The 17,795-nt window shown below is 44.1% G+C and overlaps 1 protein-coding gene across 3 annotated transcripts in view; it reads right to left on the bottom strand.

The window, feature by feature from the left end:
- ryk (receptor like tyrosine kinase) overlaps nucleotides 1-17,795 on the bottom strand; it is a 436,205-nt gene that overhangs the window by 114,320 nt on the left and 304,090 nt on the right. For all 3 annotated transcript variants that reach the window (XM_085990858.1, XM_085990859.1, XM_085990860.1), the window contains one exon: nucleotides 5,706-5,775. In XM_085990858.1, coding sequence (XP_085846984.1) covers nucleotides 5,706-5,775 — 70 coding nt within the window. The remainder of the gene's footprint in view (nucleotides 1-5,705; nucleotides 5,776-17,795) is intronic.

The raw sequence follows: 17,795 nt of genomic DNA, 5'->3' as shown, positions 1-17,795 counted from the left end.
TTCAAACAGCCGCCTAACCTCAAACAGACCATCGTTCGCAGCAAATTACCCAGCTTTCAGGAGAACAGCGACCACGACACCACACAACCCTGCCACAGCAACCTCTGCAAGACATGCCAGATCATCAACACAGATACCATCATCACACGTGAGGACACCACCCACCAGGTACATGGTACATACTCATGTGACTCGGCCAACGTTGTCTACCTCATACATTGCAGGGAAGGATGCCCCGGAGCATGGTATATCGGCGAGACCATGCAGACACTGCGACAACGGATGAACGGACACCGCGCAACAATCACCAGGCAGGAGTGTTCCCTCCCAGTCGGGGAACACTTCAGCAGTCAAGGACATTCAGCCTCTGATCTTCGGGTAAGCATTCTCCAAGGTGGCCTTCGAGACACACGACAACGCAAAATCGTCGAGCAGAAACTGATAGCCAAGTTCAGCACCCATGAGGACGGCCTCAACCGAGATCTTGGGTTCATGTCACGCTACATGTAACCCCACCTGATGCAGGGTCATCCAGACTCGAGTCGACATTGGCTTGTTCTCTCTACACAGATGCGGCCGGACCTGCTGTGATTTCCAGCCAAAAAAAATGTTTTTTGTCTGTTTTTTTGTTTTTCATACAGACCCCAGCATCTGCAATATTTGACCCCTTGTGACCCCACCTCATTGTTCTTTGATGTAATGTTTCCCTGACTGACCTGTTTGGACACCATTCACACCTTTGACTGCTGTGATTATCTCTCTGCCGAGGTGATAAATGGCAGTTGGAAAGGTTACCTGTAAACATCTGACATGATTCTCTGACTATATAAGCTGTGTCTTTATGCATTTCTCCACTTCACCTGAAGAAGGAGCAGCGCTCCGAAAGCTTGTGATTTCAAATAAAGCTGTTGGACTATAACCTGGTGTTGTGTGACTTCTTACACAAGTTTCTCTACATAAGAGCATAAGATGTAGGAGCAGGAGTAGGCCATTTGGCCCCTCGAGCCTGCTCCGCCATTCAATAAGATCATGGCTGATCTGATCTTAGCCTCAACTCCATTTTCCTGCCTGCTCCCCATAACCCTTGATTCCCCTGTTTTTCAAAAATCTGTCTATCTCCGCCTTGAATATATTCAATGACTCAGCCTCCACAGCTCTCTGGGGTAGAGAATTCCAAAGATTCACGACCCTCAGAGAAGAAATTCCTCCTCATCTCCGTTTTAAATGGGCGACCCTTTATTCTGAAATTATGCCTAGTTCTAGATTCCCCCACGAGGGGAAACATCCTCCCTGCATCTACCCTGTCAAGCCCCCTCAGAATATTATGTTTCAATAAGATCACCTCTCATTCTTCTAAACTCCAATGAGTATAGGTCCAACCTGCCCTCATAAGACAACCCCTTCAACTCAGGAATCAACCTAGTGAACCTTCTCTGAACTGCCTCCAATGCAAGTATACCCTTCCCTAAATAAGGAGACCAAAACTACGCAGTACTCCAGGTGTGGTCTCACCAACACCCTGTACAGTTGTAACTACATAACAGTGACTGCAGTTCAAAAAACCGATGCAAAATAGTCATTTAAGACTTCTGCCATACCTGGCAGTCCATTCAAATCTGTCCTGAGGAATCTTTCAAGGGCCCTCTGACACCTGACATAGCAATGGTAAAAGCTTTTTTTTTTTAGCTATCAATTATCCACAATCTTAGTATCATCACTGCTAGTGAACAAAGTTTACTATTAGCAGGGTTAGTAGTTTATTAGCACAGCTATACTGCATTGCAGCAAGTTTTGGAAGTGGAGATAGACAAAGGGACAGAAAACAATTAACTGCTTAAAATGAGAAGGCTGACTGGCCAGACTGCTGTTGCCATTAATTTGAAAACAACATTCTGCTCAATTACAATCCAATGCATTACACAGAAGATTAAATCAGAATATTTTTCTTCCTTTCATCGTATCAATTTGCATTTATATAGCGTCTTTAGCGTGGTAAAACGACTCAAGGCGCTTCACAGGAGCGATTATCAAATAAAATTTGACACCGAGCCATACCAGGAGATATTAGGACAGGTGACCAAAAGCTTCGTCAAAGAGGTAGGTTTTCAGGAGCATGTTAAAGGAAGAGAGAGAGGTAGAGAGGCGAAGAGGATTAGGGAGGGAATTCCAGAGCTCAGGGCCTCAGCAACTGAAAGCACAACTGAAAAGTGGTGGAGTGATGAAAACCAGGGATGCGCAAGAGGCCAGAATTGGAGGTATGGAGAGATCTCGGAGGATTGTAGGGCTGGAAGAGGTTAGATAGATTGGGAGGGGCGAGCTCACGAATGGACTTAGAAACAAGGATGAGAATTTTTTAATTGAAGCGTTGCCACACCAGAAGCCAATGTAGGTCACCGAGCACAGGGGATGATGGGAGAACGGGACTTGGTGCGACTTAGGATACAAGCAGCAGAGTTTTGGATGAGCTCAAGTTTACGGAGGGTGCAAGGTGGGAGACTGGCCAAAAGAGCATTGGAATATTCAAGTCTAGAGGTAATAAAGGCACAGTTGAGGGGTTGAGGGTTTCAGCAGACGATGAGTTGAGGTAGGAGCGGAGATGGGCATTGTTACGGAGGTGGAAATATGCGGTCTTGGTGATGGAGAGTACATGGGGTCAGAAGCTCAGCTCAGGGTCAAATAGGATACCAGGGTTACGAACAATCCGGTTCAGCCTCAGACAGTGGTCAGGGAGAGGGATGGAGTCAGTGGCTAGGAAACGGAGTTTGTGGCGGGGACCAAAGACAAAAGCTTTGGTTTTCCCAATATTTAATTGGAGGAAATTTCTGCTCCTCCAATACTGGATGTCGGACAAGCAGCATGACAAATCAAAAGGCAGTTGAGGGGTCGAGAGGGGTAGAGCTGGATTTCGTCAGCGTACATGTGGAACATGATGCTATGTTTTCGAATGACGTCACCAAGGGGCAGCATGTAGATGAGAAACAGGAGGGGGGAAACGATAGATCCTTGGGGGTCACCAGCGTGGGAGCAGGAAGAGAAGCCATTGCAGGTGATTCTCTGGTTACAACTGGATAGATAGTAGTGAAAAGGTTCCATCTTCAGCACTATCCTGCTTTTTGTAGATTCTCTGTATCTTGCCAGTAGAAACTATGAAGAGTCATTTGCAAGGATGCATGAATACTGCTCCAGGCAGTCTGAAAGTGCAAAGTGTACTGAACAGCTGGTAGTTCATTTTCTAATCCTAGATAGATTATGACATCTGCCACAGAATCAAATTAAAGTAATGAAGCAATCATGCACACTTATTATTTGAGCAAGTGTAATTTTAACTCCTAAACAAAAATAATATAAAGAGGAGCGCAAAGTCCAAACACAGCTCTTCAGTTTGGAGTTTCATCTATTATGCACTTTGGACCTGAGCCATGAAATAATATATACAACTCTTATTACAGCAAGCTTTACAAGTGACTGGCACGATGGCAATCAGACAGCACATTATAATGTGGAGAGGAGAAAGATTATTTTTAAAGCAGTATAGGCTTTTGGAACCTAATGAACAATGCAACAATCATATGCTGCAAATGTTTTATTAAATTGCATTCCAGGATTTTCACCAGTGTTTTAGGATCACTTTTCACAATTTGGATCCTTTTTCTGTGAAAAATGAAACCCGAGTCCTCGCTTGTGATGTGAGAACAAGCTGTTATGCTAAAAGTGCAGTGGACCATAAATATCAGATACACCCAATACTTATCCTGCAAAGAAAAACTGAAGTAAACAAACCCAAACTTTTTATACTGGTGGGTCTACAAATGTCTTTGGTGAATATAAGCACTGAAGAGGTGTGGCTTATTTCCTGGGAGTCTGAGGGAATGCCCTCCTCAAAAACAGTTTTATATTTGACACCATATTTGGTGCATCTTCCAGCATTACGAACTTTGGAATACTGAAAGCATTTCAGCCACTGAAGCCAAAAATAATTTATTGTGGAAGGGTTACTGATATTTTAAACATTAAATAAAGTAGTTGTTACAAGTGACACTTGATTTTCATACCATCAGAATGGAGTGAATGCAAGTTGAGTCTCAAGTCTACTGAAACCCTTAGGTCTCTCTCAGCTTTACTTTTAGCAATTTCAATACTAGTCATTGCATCCTTGCATCATCCGTTGTCTTTCTTACGTGCAATACTTTACACTTGTCCACCAGACTGATACCTGGAATGGCAGGAATGACATATGAGGAGAGATTGGGTCGATTGGGCTTATATTCGCTGGAGTTTAGAAGAATGAGAGGGGGTCTCATTGAAACTTATAAAATTCCAACAGGACTAGACAGACTAGATGCAGGAAGGATGTTCCCGATGTTTGGGGAGTCCAGAACCAGGGGTCACAGTCTAAGGATAAGGGGTAAGCCATTTAGGACTGAGATGAGGAGGAATTTCTTCACCCAGAGAGTGGTGAACCTGTGGAATTCTCTACCACAGAAGGCAGTTGAGGCCAATTCATTCATTAAATATATTCAAGAAGGAGTTACAGGAAACTTTGTGTTATCCGGAGGCTAACTGTCCGGAATGCTCGAGCCACCGGCAAAAATCAGGTGCCATTTTCATTAGGTTTTTTTTCTCGTTGCTTTTTTCCTCAACAGTCAAGCTCTGCAAGGTCTGCTGAAGCTGTTGCTAAGCTACAGAGACGCTTGGACTGTTTAGAAGCTGTTGCTAAGCAACAGGGTTTGTTGACAGATACGGAGCTCAGAAGCTTCCGTATCTTTCAACATTAGCGCTGGAGTGTCCGGCAGTTTTGAGGGAATGGCAACAGCTCGGTCCCGTCGGTGCCGGATAGCACAAAGTTTCCTGTAGATACATTTCTTAAGGCTAAAGGGATCAAGGGATATGGGGAGAAAGCAGGGACAGGGTACTGAATTTGGATGATCAGCCATGATCTCATTAAATGGTGGAGCAGGCTCGAGGGGCCGAATGGCCTACTCCTGCTCCTATCTTCTATGTTTCTATTACATTTCATCTGCCATTGTTCCGACCATTTACACATTTTGTCCAGTTCATGTTGCAATTCCTGGCCTGCCTCAAACTCAATAGTTCCTCCTAGTTTGGCATCATCTGCAAATTTGACCAGTTTGCATTAGGCGTCTGAATCCAAGTAGTTAAAGGTAGTAAAGACTCCAACATTAATCTCTGTGGCACTGCACTGAAGACTTTCCTTCCCAACTCAACATAACTTCTCTAATGAGTTCCCATTGCATCCTACCTTTCCAGTCATTGTTCTACCCATAGGTGTAGAACAATTTGACCCTGCTCTGCCTTAATATGCCTGAACCACTACCTCAGAACAGCACCTGCATTTGGCAACCTCCTGTCCTGAGACGACCAATAATGCCAAGGATTCATTATTTTTAACTGCAAACCATTGGTGATTAGAATATCAATTATATTGTGAAGAAAGCCTATTTACTTAGAAACAAAAAAAAGTGTGGCTTGTGGGCATAACAAAAATATTTAATACCTTCGCAGCTTATGCAAAGAATAATATTTCACAACTTTAAGTAGAATAGACAGATGTGAATTTAAATATAAATCAGATTTGATCAATAAAACCCATTTGGCTCTCTCATATATCTTCCTAAATTCCATCAGGAACCTACAAAATGCAGCTTCTGATGATCATTGACCAATTCTCGTGCCTGTGAGTTTACCTGTGATGGAGTCCTCGCAGCTTGCAGCTCTCTGTCAACATCATAGTCACTTGTACCTCCGAGGCATGGTCTACAAAGGGAAGCAAACAAAACTGAAATAAATTACAGCTCTTGCACACAGCCTCTGGCTGGGCAACAAAATTGTTACCACCTTTCTATTAAACAAAGGTAAAATCTCTAGCTTTTAAAGCTATATTTTTGTGTATGTGTAGCTAATGGCACTGCATATTGTTGTACTGGGGAAGAGTCAACAAGCAAGTATGCAGCAAGTAGCTATTTTGAGGGAGATGGTAAAGCCCAAGGCATCAGGAAATAGCAAAGAGCTCATCACTGATACACAAGCACTGCCTGCACCATTCCTAGTAGACTGCAAAAAAGTAGGCATCAATGACTCCTGTTTTCCAGTTTCCAGGATAAAGCCTGCCCAATAATCAAAAACATATTAATTTTGAATAATGGTTTCAGGTTTGAGGTCAAGGATAGTCATGAACTCTTGTATTAGGGCTCTAAAATAGCAGAAAAAGATTCTGTTCCTCCCTCGAATATTAAAAAATGAGAAGCCTAAATTGCATTATCCTATAGAAAATAAATGTTTACCACAGCAGCTGGTGTAAGTCACCAAATAATTCTGATATTACTCAAGTGTCTCTATGTTCTAACATAGGAGAAGGCGTCAGAAAGAAAAATTGACTGAATTCTATTCAGATGTTGCATAATTGACATTTCTCCCTCTTCTGGAATCATTTGGCAGGTAGGGAAAGCAGTATACCAATCATAGCCCCAAAATCAGAGTCATATTTCATAATACTCTTAAGCTATATTTATTTTTGAAATAGAAAACAATTTCAACCTTTTTAAAAAGTTGCATACACACTTTGCTTTCGAATATTATTGACAATACATTTTCTTGCCTACAAATGGCAATAGAGCAGACTAACTCCTGAGTTGGTATAATTGACAACTATTGTTGCTAGATCCCCTGTGGAGTTCCTCATGGACCAAGAATTCAACTTTTAATGTTTATCATGGTTACTGCAACCTAAATGCTCAATGTTGTTGTACAGGAAATATGGGAAAGTGGAAAGAGGTGGGGGTGGAGGAGATTGGAAAGAGGGGGGGGGAGAGGGAGAAGGAAAAAGATCACACATCATGCCCCTCAGTGAGATGAGAGGGTTTCACTCATCAAGTTGTCAGTTATCAACCCGAGTGTAATGTCTACCATTTGATATGCTCGTCTAAGCTAAAACCCCAGCTTGTAAGTGGAATGGAATATTACTTTACCTATCATGGCTGTCAGGAGCCATCTTCACACAACGGTGTGCAATACTTCATATTGTGCTTAATGACCCTACACTTGTATAATAACACTCCAAATCACCATGATAACCAGTCTGCTTTCAGACTGCTGGCTTATTGTTATGGAAAAAATGATAATTTATCATTTCTGTAAGGTAAAATTCAAGAAATTCAGATCAGGTAACAGGGGAAAAATCCAATGTTACAGCCATTTTCATATGTCCTTAGCAGTTTCTCATTGGTAGCTACTCTGCTTGCTTTTGATGCATACATTCCATTCATCCTCAGCTCTGATTAATGAATACAAGCCAGGATACATACGATAGTAGGCATGATGTACTGGGTAGATGCATGGCATTGAGAAATACCGGGAGGAGCTATAGGATGCTGGGCTTTGGAAGCATTGGCAGAACGGCAGTGGTTATGCAGCACTGTGGAGGGGGACCTGTGTCATGGTAAAACTTGAGGGTGAAATGTGTGGTCCAACAGCATGGGGGGTGTTAAATGTAGAATGAAATTTACAACAGATCTTTCAAGAAACCAGCCCTGATAATTTGGTTGTTTTTGAGTTTAAAAATTGAATTATTAGATCATCTTAATAACTTGATTTTGATTAAGAGGAGTGGAGTGTATAAACAACGCCCAATACTGTGCCTACATTGTTAGTCGTTTCATAAATTCCTTCCCAAAACATTCGGACGTTCATCCAGTACACTGACTCCATGTGGGTGTTGAAGTGGGGCAGGGGTGTAAATTTCCAGTGAAAGAATTTGGGAAAAAGTATCCAAGACTTCACTGCCCAACGACAGTGACAAATGTTTTTTGATTGGATCTTGACAAGTAAATAAATGTTTCCCATAACCACTGCAAATGTATTAATATTTCTGTAATCAATAATCATTAATACTGAATTCAAATACAAAAGCAAGAAACTTCTCTCGCTCATAAAAAATAAGCAGTTGATAGTTACTTTCATTTTAAACTTTACCTCAAAAAAGTTCCTTAAGTTCACCTTCCAGTTGGTTTTCAATTATCCAGTTGGTATCATTATATAGCCTGATCACAATTAAAATTTTGCACCCAGATCAATACATTTTTCTGTAAACAATTATTTTTGAAAACTAAATGAAGCATGTACTCTCATTACATGTCTGTCAACTAGCCTCATTTCTGAAGTTAAACAGTTATTAATATACTTACTTAATTGCTCTACCGGAAAAAAAACCATTAAAATTAATTCTCTAGTTTATATTCAAGCCACCTGGAAATAGAAATCAGAATGCCTGTTACAAAATAAAGATGGTGCACTTTGAAGGATATAATGTCATATTTGGACGAGCACCAAATTGAAATCAACTGCTCAATCAAAAAAACTTTGGTGGCTCAGGATTCATAACCAGATTTCCATTCATGGACGTCCAGTCCCTCTACACATCCATCCTCTACCAGGACGGCCGACTGGCACTCCACTTCTTCCTTGAGCGAAGGCCCAACTAGTCCCCATCCACCACCACCCTCCTCTGCCTGGCTGAACTCGTTCTCACATTGAACAACTTCTTTTAACTCCACTCACTTCCTCCAAATAAAAGGTGTCGCTATGGGCCCTAGCTATGCCTGCCTTTTCGTGGGATACGTGGAACATTCTTTGTTTCAGTCCTACTCAGGTCCACTTCCTCACCAATTTTTCCTGGTACATTGATGACTGTATCGGTGCCACTTCCTGCTATTGCCCAGAACTGGAAAATTTCAGCAACTTTGCTTCCAATTTCAACCCCTCCCTCACCTTCACATGGTCCATCTCCGACACTCCCCTTCTTCGACTTCTCTGTCTCCATTTCTGGGGATAGGCTATCGACCAATATCCACTGACTCCCACAGCTACCTTGAATACATTTCCTCCCACCCCGCTTCCTACAAGGACTATATTCCATTCTCCCAGTTGCTCCATCTCTGTTGCATCTGTTCAGACAATGCCACACCAGCACTTCAGATATATCTTTCTTTTTCTTCAACCGAGGATCCCCCTCCACGGTGGTTGACAGGGCCCTTGATCGTGTCAATCCAATTTCCTGCAATTCTGCCCTCACCCATTCTCCTCCCTCCCAGAACCACAATAGGGTCCCCCTTGTCCTCACCTTGCACCCCACCAACCTTCATATTCAACGGATCATCCTCCACTATTTCCGCTACCTCCAGCGTGATGCCACCACCAAACACATCTTCCCCTTTCAGCATTCCGAAGGGACTGTTCCCACCGCGACACCCTGGTCCACTCTTCCATCATCAACACCGGCTCTGTTTCCCTCGGCAACTTCTCATGCAAGCGCAGGAAATGCAACACCTGTCCTTTCACCTTCTTCCTTCCCACCGTCCCAGGCCCCAATTCCTCCTTCCAGGTGAAAAAGTGATAACCAACTTGGTATACTGTATTCACTGCTCACGAGGTGGTCTCCACTCCATTAGATAGACCAAACGCAGATTGGGTGATCGCGTTACTGAACGCCTCCTTTCAGTCTGCAAGTTGGACCCCGAGCTTCCGGTCGCTTTTGTTGTGTATTTTGAATGTTGTATTTGAATTGTCCCACATAGCTTACCGTAGTTGTGATGTGCAATGCACTATGGGAAATAGAGTGCATTGAGTTGAGAAGATTCTTTGGAAAGCATGGCTGTTAACTGAACTCTGTCTCCTGCGTACTCTTTTAATTGTTATATACAAGCAAGGTTATTAAACTCTTGAGATTTAACAAAAGTGGCGACGAGGACGTCTGAACTTACGTGGCTCTGCTGTGCGGAAGATAGTCGGGTTTTACGTGTTTAAAACTGTTATTTTTGCCGTGGACAGTTAATTAAAGTGAGGCTGGCTCGAGGATAAAGGAGCTTGCAATGGCGGGAAGACGAGACGGCGTATAAGGTACTAACGACTTGAGGAAGGGGAGGAAAAGCAGTGAGTAAATCGGGAAGGACATTTATTCAACTGTGAAACGATCTGTGAATTGAAGCACTAAATAACTGATAGTGATTTTAGTTGAGTTCAACATTGGAAGGATCCTTAGTGAATGATAATTAGGAGCCTGAGAGAAGGAAAATGGCTGGAATTATCGGTAACATTGGACCGTTTGATGAGAATGTCGAACAATGGAGCTCATACACAGAACGATTTGAATACTTCACACAAGCAAATGACATTGGAGGGAACAAAGTAGTACCTACATTGTTAAGTGTGATGGGACCAAAGACTTTCAATCCTTTGCATACTTTAGTGCATCCAGATAAACCAGGGACTAAACAATATAGTGAAATTGTGGAGATACTAAAAGGGCATTTTTCACCCAAACCCCTAGTCATAGCTGAGAGGTTTATGTTCCACAGGCGTAACCAGGAAGAAGGAGAAACAGTGAACATGTTTGTAGCTGCACTAAAAAGACTATCAGAGCACTGTGAGTTTAATGACGTGCTAAATGATACTATAAAAGACAGGCTAGTGTGTGGTATGAGAACTGAAGCCATACAGAAGAGACTATTAACGGAGAGTAATCTGACTCTACAAAAGGCCATTGAAATCAGTATTTCCATGGAATTGGCAGCTAAGGAAGCTCAACAGTTGGGTGCAACAGAAAAAGTGCACAAAGTAAGAACAGAGAGCCAAGGGCCATGCTTCCGTTGTGGCAAAACGGGGCATCTTGCATCTGCATGCTGGTGTGTGGACATGGATTGCCACAGCTGTGGTAAAAAGGGACATATTCAGCACGCATGCAGAAATAAAAAGGACACAGAGAAAACGTTAAAGACGGAAGGAAGAAAAAAAATTCAGACAAAAGACAAAGAAGCATGTCCGCTCTGTAGAACAGGACAAAACAGAGGCAAGTGACACTTCAGAGGAGGAACTATCACTGAACGTGCTGACTGTAGCTGGGGATTCGCATGGCTACTGGGTCTCACCCTTGCTAGAGGGGCAGCCTGTGCGAATGCAGATCGATACCGGGGCAGCAGTATCTCTTATGTCAGAGACAGTCTACAAAAAGACATTAAAGCACCTTCCACTTCAGCCAGCTAACATAGCATTAAAGACATATACCGGTGAAAGAGTAACCATGAGAGGTATCACTGAGGTCACAGTTCAGTTGAATGGACAAACTAGGAAGTTACCACTCTACGTAGTTAAAGGAGACTACCCCTCCCTGCTGGGACGTTCGTGGATGGAGAGAATAAAATTAGACTGGTCATCAGTCTACATGATGTCACACAATGATCCAGGCTTACACGCCATCTTAAAGAAACATGCAGAAGTCTTTAATGGAGAACTGGGTAGCATGAAAGATATTACTGTGAAGCTTCGTATTAAGCAGGATAGCAAACCCAAGTTCATGAAGGCACGACCCGTACCTTATGCCATCAGACCAAAAGTCGAGGCTGACTTAGAAGCCCTAGTTGAAAGCGGAGTACTAGAACCAGTCAGCGTGAGTGAATGGGCAACGCGCATCGTACCAGTGCTCAAGAAAGGGGGTGGAGTTAGGATATGTGGAGATTTTAGAGCAACTGTTAACCCTGTATTGTCAGTGGAGCAATATCCGCTTCCCCATATTGATGATTTGTTTGCGGGACTTGCTGGGGGCCAGAAGTTTAGCAAAATCGACCTGTCAAGCCTACCTGCAAATGTATGTGGATGAACAGTCACGAGAAATGCTGCCTATTGTGACACACAAAGGGCCTATTTAGGTATCGTCGACTTCCTTTCGGAATTACATCAGCTCCAGCGCTTTTCCAACGTGCTATGGACCAGATCCTTAGTGGATTGCCTGGAGTCCAGTGCTACTTAGATGATATCTTAGTTACTGGGTGTGATGACCAAGACCATCTGTGTAACTTGAACGCAACGCTACAGAGACTGAGGGATTATGGACTCAGAGTTCGCAGGGATAAATGCGATTTTTTTCAAGCATCAGTTGAGTACCTCGGTCATGTGATCGATGCCACAGGCCTTCACAAGGCACCGTCCAAGACCAAGGCAATCGTGGATGCCCCAGCACCTGAAAATATCAGCCAGCTGCGTTCTTTTCTAGGGTTACTGAACTACTATGGACGGTTCATACCGAACCTAGCCTCGATGCTGAGGCCGCTGCATTGGTTGCTATGTAAAGACAAGAAGTGGGAATGGACTAACAAGTGCCAGGAGGCGTTCATGACAGCAAAGGACACGCTCCTGAAGTCAGAGGCTTTGACACATTATAACCCTTCATTACCAATACAGTTAGCTTGCGATGCATCGTCATATGGTGTGGGAGCGGTCGTTTCTCATATCATGCCAAACGGAGAAGAGAAGCCAATAGCATTCGCATCTAGGACTTTGAACAGAGCTGAAACTAACTACGCCCAAATAGAACGAGAAGCACTGAGCATCGTTTTTGGCGTTCGCAAGTTTCACCAATATTTGTATGGGAGACAGTTCACTCTACTAACAGATCACCGCCCTCTCACGACCATCTTCGGGCTACATACAGGGATTCCGTCACTTGCTGCGAGCAGAATGCAAAGGTGGGCACTGCTGTTGTCTGCACACACATTTGACATTAGGTATCGCAAGTCTGACCTGCACGGCAACACCAACGGTCTTTCCAGGTTGCCGCTGCCTGTCACCAAGCCTATGACGCGTAGCATGGACGTCTGCTATTTTAGGCAGGTGGAGAACGCGCCTGTTACTTCGACACAGGTCCGACGAAACACCAGGAACGACCCAGTGTTGTCTGCAGTGCTGGACATTATCGTCAGGGGCAAGCTTGACAGCGATGACCCAAACCTGAAACCATATCTCTTAAGGAGAAACGAACTGTCGGTGCAGTCTGGATGTTTGCTGTGGGGGAGGAGAGCGGTCATTCCACCATCGCTACGGAAACCAGTGTTACAGCAACGACACTCCGGACACTGCGGAATGGTTCGTATGAAAGAAATAGCGAGGAGCTACTTCTGGTGGCCGGGTATGGATGGACAGATTGAGGACAAAGCTAAAACCTGTTCCTCATGTCAGAGAGTTCGTAATGCGCCACAGCTTGCGCCTCTTCACTCCTGGGACTTTCCGGAGGAAGCATGGCACCGCATTCATGTAGACTTTGCAGGTCCATTCGAGGAGAGAATGTTCCTGGTGGCTGTTGACGCGCACAGTAAGTGGCCAGAGGTTGTTATAATGAGGTCCACCACCGCTGAGAAGACCATCGAGAAGTTAGGTGAGGTGTTCAGCCGATTTGGATCTCCGATGCAACTTGTCTCAGACAATGGTCCACAGTGGGTGTCACAAGAAATGGCTACATTCCTGCAGGTGAATGGCGTACAACATATCAGGGCTGCACCATACCACCCTGCGACCAATGGTCTAGCTGAGAGGTTTGTTCAGACCATGAAACACTATCTAAAGGCATCGCAAGGCCAGGGAACGCTTCATCAGTGCCTGAATAGTTTCCTGTTGAGTTACAGGAACACACCACATGCGACCACAAAAGCATCACCTGCCACTCTACTGCTCAAAAGAGAGCTACGAACCAACTTCGACCTGCTGAAACCGCCAAAGGTGAAAGACGTGGTACAGTATCAGCAGGACAAGCAGATCAAGCGACGTGAGCAATGCTCCAGACAGTCTTCAGTCCAGGTGAACATGTGTTGGCACGGAACTACAGTGGTGGACCTAACTGGGTTCCTGCTACTGTCATTGCACAGACTGGTCCAGTATCCTACACTGTATGGACACCCGAGGACATTGTCTGGAAGAGACACACCGATCAGCTTCTATGAAGTGCAGCAACACCCACTGAACCACCAACAGCAGTTTATCTGCCATTGGGTGACGCTGTGGGTCATCTGCCTTCTACACCGAGAGGCTCACCTTCTGAGGAAGCAGCCGCTTCAGCCCCTATCTCATCAGCAAGGGAGACCTGTATACAGGCACCCCAGCCGCCTACACCTGTGGTGACGTCACCTGTGAGAGACAATGAACTGGAGAGCCAGGCTGACCGCCGGTATCCTATCAGAGAGCGGCGGGCCCCTATACGTTTGAACTTATAGTTCAGAGACTTACCCTTTATCTGGGGCAGAATAATCCCCATGGGTATAGCCATGGTTGGAGGAAGTCTACCCTCACTCCCAGCTTGTGTTTTAAAAAATTTGTGGTTCTATTGGGACATCTAATGTAAGAGGGGAGATGTTGTGTATTTTGAATGTTGTATTTGAATTGTCCCACATAGCTTGCCGTAGTTGTGATGTGCAATGCACTATGGGAAATAGAGTGCATTGAGTTGAGAAGATTCTCTGGAAAGCATGGCTGTTAACTAAACTCTGTCTCCTGCGTACTCTTTTAATTGTTATATACAAGCAAGGTTATTAAACTCTTGAGATATAACAGCTTTCCACTTTAATTCTGGATCCTACTTGCTACTCTCTGTCCCCTGTACTGTTCCAAGAAGCTTAATGCAAAGCTTGAGGAACAGCACTTCATCTTTGGATTAGGCACTTTACATCCTTCAATCTTCAACATTGAGTTCGATCATAATCACCACTCCCATTTCACCCATCTTTTGTTGCTTTACTTGTCCCATTACCATCCCCTTTTGTCTTGCACAATCATCCCTTTTCATTTAATCATTCTTGCCCTCCCCCCCCTGCCCACTCCATTACTCTGGTGCTGTATTTGCTTATAAACTGTTAAATCTCTAACTTCTTCCAGTTCTGAAGAAAGGCCATTGACCTGAAACATTGGGCTGGTTATTAACTCAGAAGCAGGGAGGGAGCAGCAGGGCTTCTTTTGAGGCCGGGAAACCAGAAGAATGTGTTGCCCGAAGGGTCTGCCGAATTTAACGACAGGACCCGATTAGCATTTTTTAATCTCTGATTCCTGGCCGCTGCTATCCAGATTGACAGGCTGGCTGGCTGTCAGGTGGGTAGGCCTTTGGCACCAGGCTGCAGCCGTGGAACGGAGAAGAGGGTCAGAGGGTGAGATGGGAAGCTAAAAGGAAGACCGAAGGCCAGAGGAAAGATCAGGGTCCGGGGAGATCGGAGGCCAGAGGCACAAGCGGAGGCCTGAGTGGGGGGGCAAATCGGACGCCTCGTGGAGGAGCTACGTTCCCGCTAAGGTGCGCGGCTGCGCCGGCAGTCTGGAGGTCCCATGCAGGCTGCTCACTGGCTTCTCAATGCAAGAATCCGCACATGCGCGAAAATTTTAATGGGCCCGTAGCCTGTTAAAGGGACCGCGCACCAAAAAAATATTACAAGGATCACTGGTGTCCGATCGCGGGAGTTTGGTGAGGCAGGTATGCTGGATCCAGCAAATGGAAAGGCACCTTTTGGATCCAGTAGTCCTCGCCTCCCTTTAGCCACCGGGTTTCCAGAGGCCCTGAAAACTCAGCCGGCCAGTTAAATATGAGGCACGCAGCCTCATTTATAATAGTTCAATTGCCAACCCGCCTCCTGGGAGCAAGTTGGTTGCCTGCGCCCCATCCCGCCTCCATTAAAACTGGAAGTGGGCGAGTTGCAGTCGGGATTCAAATTTTTTTAACATTTCAACATCCCACCCAGCCCAAACCCACCCATTTTTGGGGGCTAAAATTCCCATCAACTCTGTTTCTCTCTCCACAGATGCTGCCTGAATAAGAGCATAAGAAATAGCAGTACACAGTTCGGCATTTCGAGCCTTCTCCGCCATTCAATAAGATCATGACTGATCTTCTACTTCAACACCACTTTTTCACCCCATCACCGTATTCCTTGATTCCCTTATTATCCAAAAGCCTATCAATCTCTGTCTTGAATATACTCAATGACTGAGCATCCACAGCTCTGAGGTAGAGAATTACAAAGATTCACAACCCTCTGAAGAAGAAATTTCTCCTCATCTCAGTCCTAAATGGCCAACCCCTTATTCTGAGACTGACCCCTAGTTCTGGACTCCCCAGCCAGAGGAAACATCCTCCCAGCATCTACCCTGTCAAGCCCCTTAAGAATTTTATATATTTCAATGGGATCACCTCTCATTCTTCTAAACTCTAGAGAATGTAGGCCCATTCTGCTTCATCTCTCCTAATTGGACAGCCCTCTCATCCTAGGAATCAATCTAGTGAATCTCATTGCAGCCCCTCTAAGGCAAGTATATCCTTCCTTAGGTAAGGAGACCAAAACTGTACACAATACTCCAGGTGTGCTCTCACCAAGGCCCAATATAATTGTAGTAAGACTCCATTACTCTTATACTCCAGTCTCATTGTGATAAAGGTCAACATACCACTGGCTTTCCTAATTGTTTGCTGTATCTGCTAGTTAACTTTCTGAGATTTGTGTACAAGGACACCCAGGTCCCTCTGAATACCAACATTTCACAGTTTCTCACCAGTTAAAAAATATTCTGCTTTTCTATTCTTCCTACCAAAGTGGATAACTTCACATTTTTCCATGTTATATTCCATCTGTCATGTGCTTGCGCACTCACTTAACCTGATATATCCCTTTGCAGCCCCTCTGCGTCCTCCTCACAGCTTACCTTCCACCCAGCTTTGCATCGTCAGCAAACTTGGATACATCACACTTGGCCCCCTCAACCAAATCATTGATATAGATTTTAAATAGCTGAGACCCCAGCACTGATATACCCTACTAGTTACAGCCTGTCAACCCAAAAAAACCAACTTATTCCTACTCTTTTCTGTCTGTTAACCAATCCTCAATCCACACTAATATATTAGCCCCAATCCCATGAGCCCTAATTTTATGTAATGACCTCTTGTGTGGCACCTTGGTGAATGCTTTTTGAAAATCCATTACATCCACTGGTTCCCCCTTATCTACCCTCCTAGTTACAATCTGAAAAAACTCAAACAGATTTGTCAAATACGATTTCCCTTTCATAAATCCGAGTTGACTCTGCCCAATCTTATTATGATTTTCTAAGTGCCCTGATACCACGTCACTAATAATAGTTTCTTGCATTTTCCCGACTGTTGATGTCAGACTAACTGGCCTATAAGTTTCCTGTTTTCTCTCTTCCTCCTTTCTTGAATAGCGGGGTTATGTTTACTACCTTCCAATCCATGGAAACCATTCTAAAATCTGGAAATTCTGGAAGATCAAAACCAATGCATCCACTCTCTGTAGCCACCTCTTTTAGAACCCTGCGATGTAGGTCATCAGGTCCAGGGGATTTGTCAGCTTTTAGTCTCATAAATTTCTCAGGTACTATTTTTTTACTAATACAAATTTCGTTAAGTTCCTCATTCTCACAAGGCCCTTGGTTCCCCACTATTTCCAGAATGTTCTTTTGTGTCTTCTATCATGTAGACAGATACAAAGTATTCCTTTAATGTCTCTACCATTTCCTTATTCTCCATTGTAATTTCTCCTATCTCTGCCTTGACGGGACCCACATTTACTTTGGCTAATCTCTTCCTTTTTACATATCTATAGAAGCTTTTACAATCTGTTTTTATGTCTCTCGCTAGTTTACTCTCATATTCTACTTTCTCTATCAACTTCTTGGTCATCCTTTGCTGAATTCTAAAATCCTCCCAATCCTCAGGCTTACCACTCTTTTTCACAACATTATAAGCCTCTTCCTTTAATCTAATACGATCTTGTTAGTCACAGTTGGACCACTTTTCCATGGGGGAGGGGGACGGAGGTTTATTCTTCCCTGTTTTCTGCCCCTATTTCTTAGCTCCACCTAAACTGATTCTACACGTTGATTTTCTGAGCCAAGATCCTCTCTCTACTGTCTTTATCCCATCCTTTATTATCAGGGCTACCCCCACCCCCTTCTTTTCCATT

Source organism: Somniosus microcephalus, chromosome 6, assembly GCF_052327205.1.
Source record: "Somniosus microcephalus isolate GS21.2 chromosome 6, FLI_Smic_1.0, whole genome shotgun sequence".
NCBI lineage: Eukaryota > Metazoa > Chordata > Chondrichthyes > Squaliformes > Somniosidae > Somniosus > Somniosus microcephalus.
Note: the sequence above shows the minus strand (reverse complement) of the source record. Positions and strands in the feature narration are given on the sequence as shown.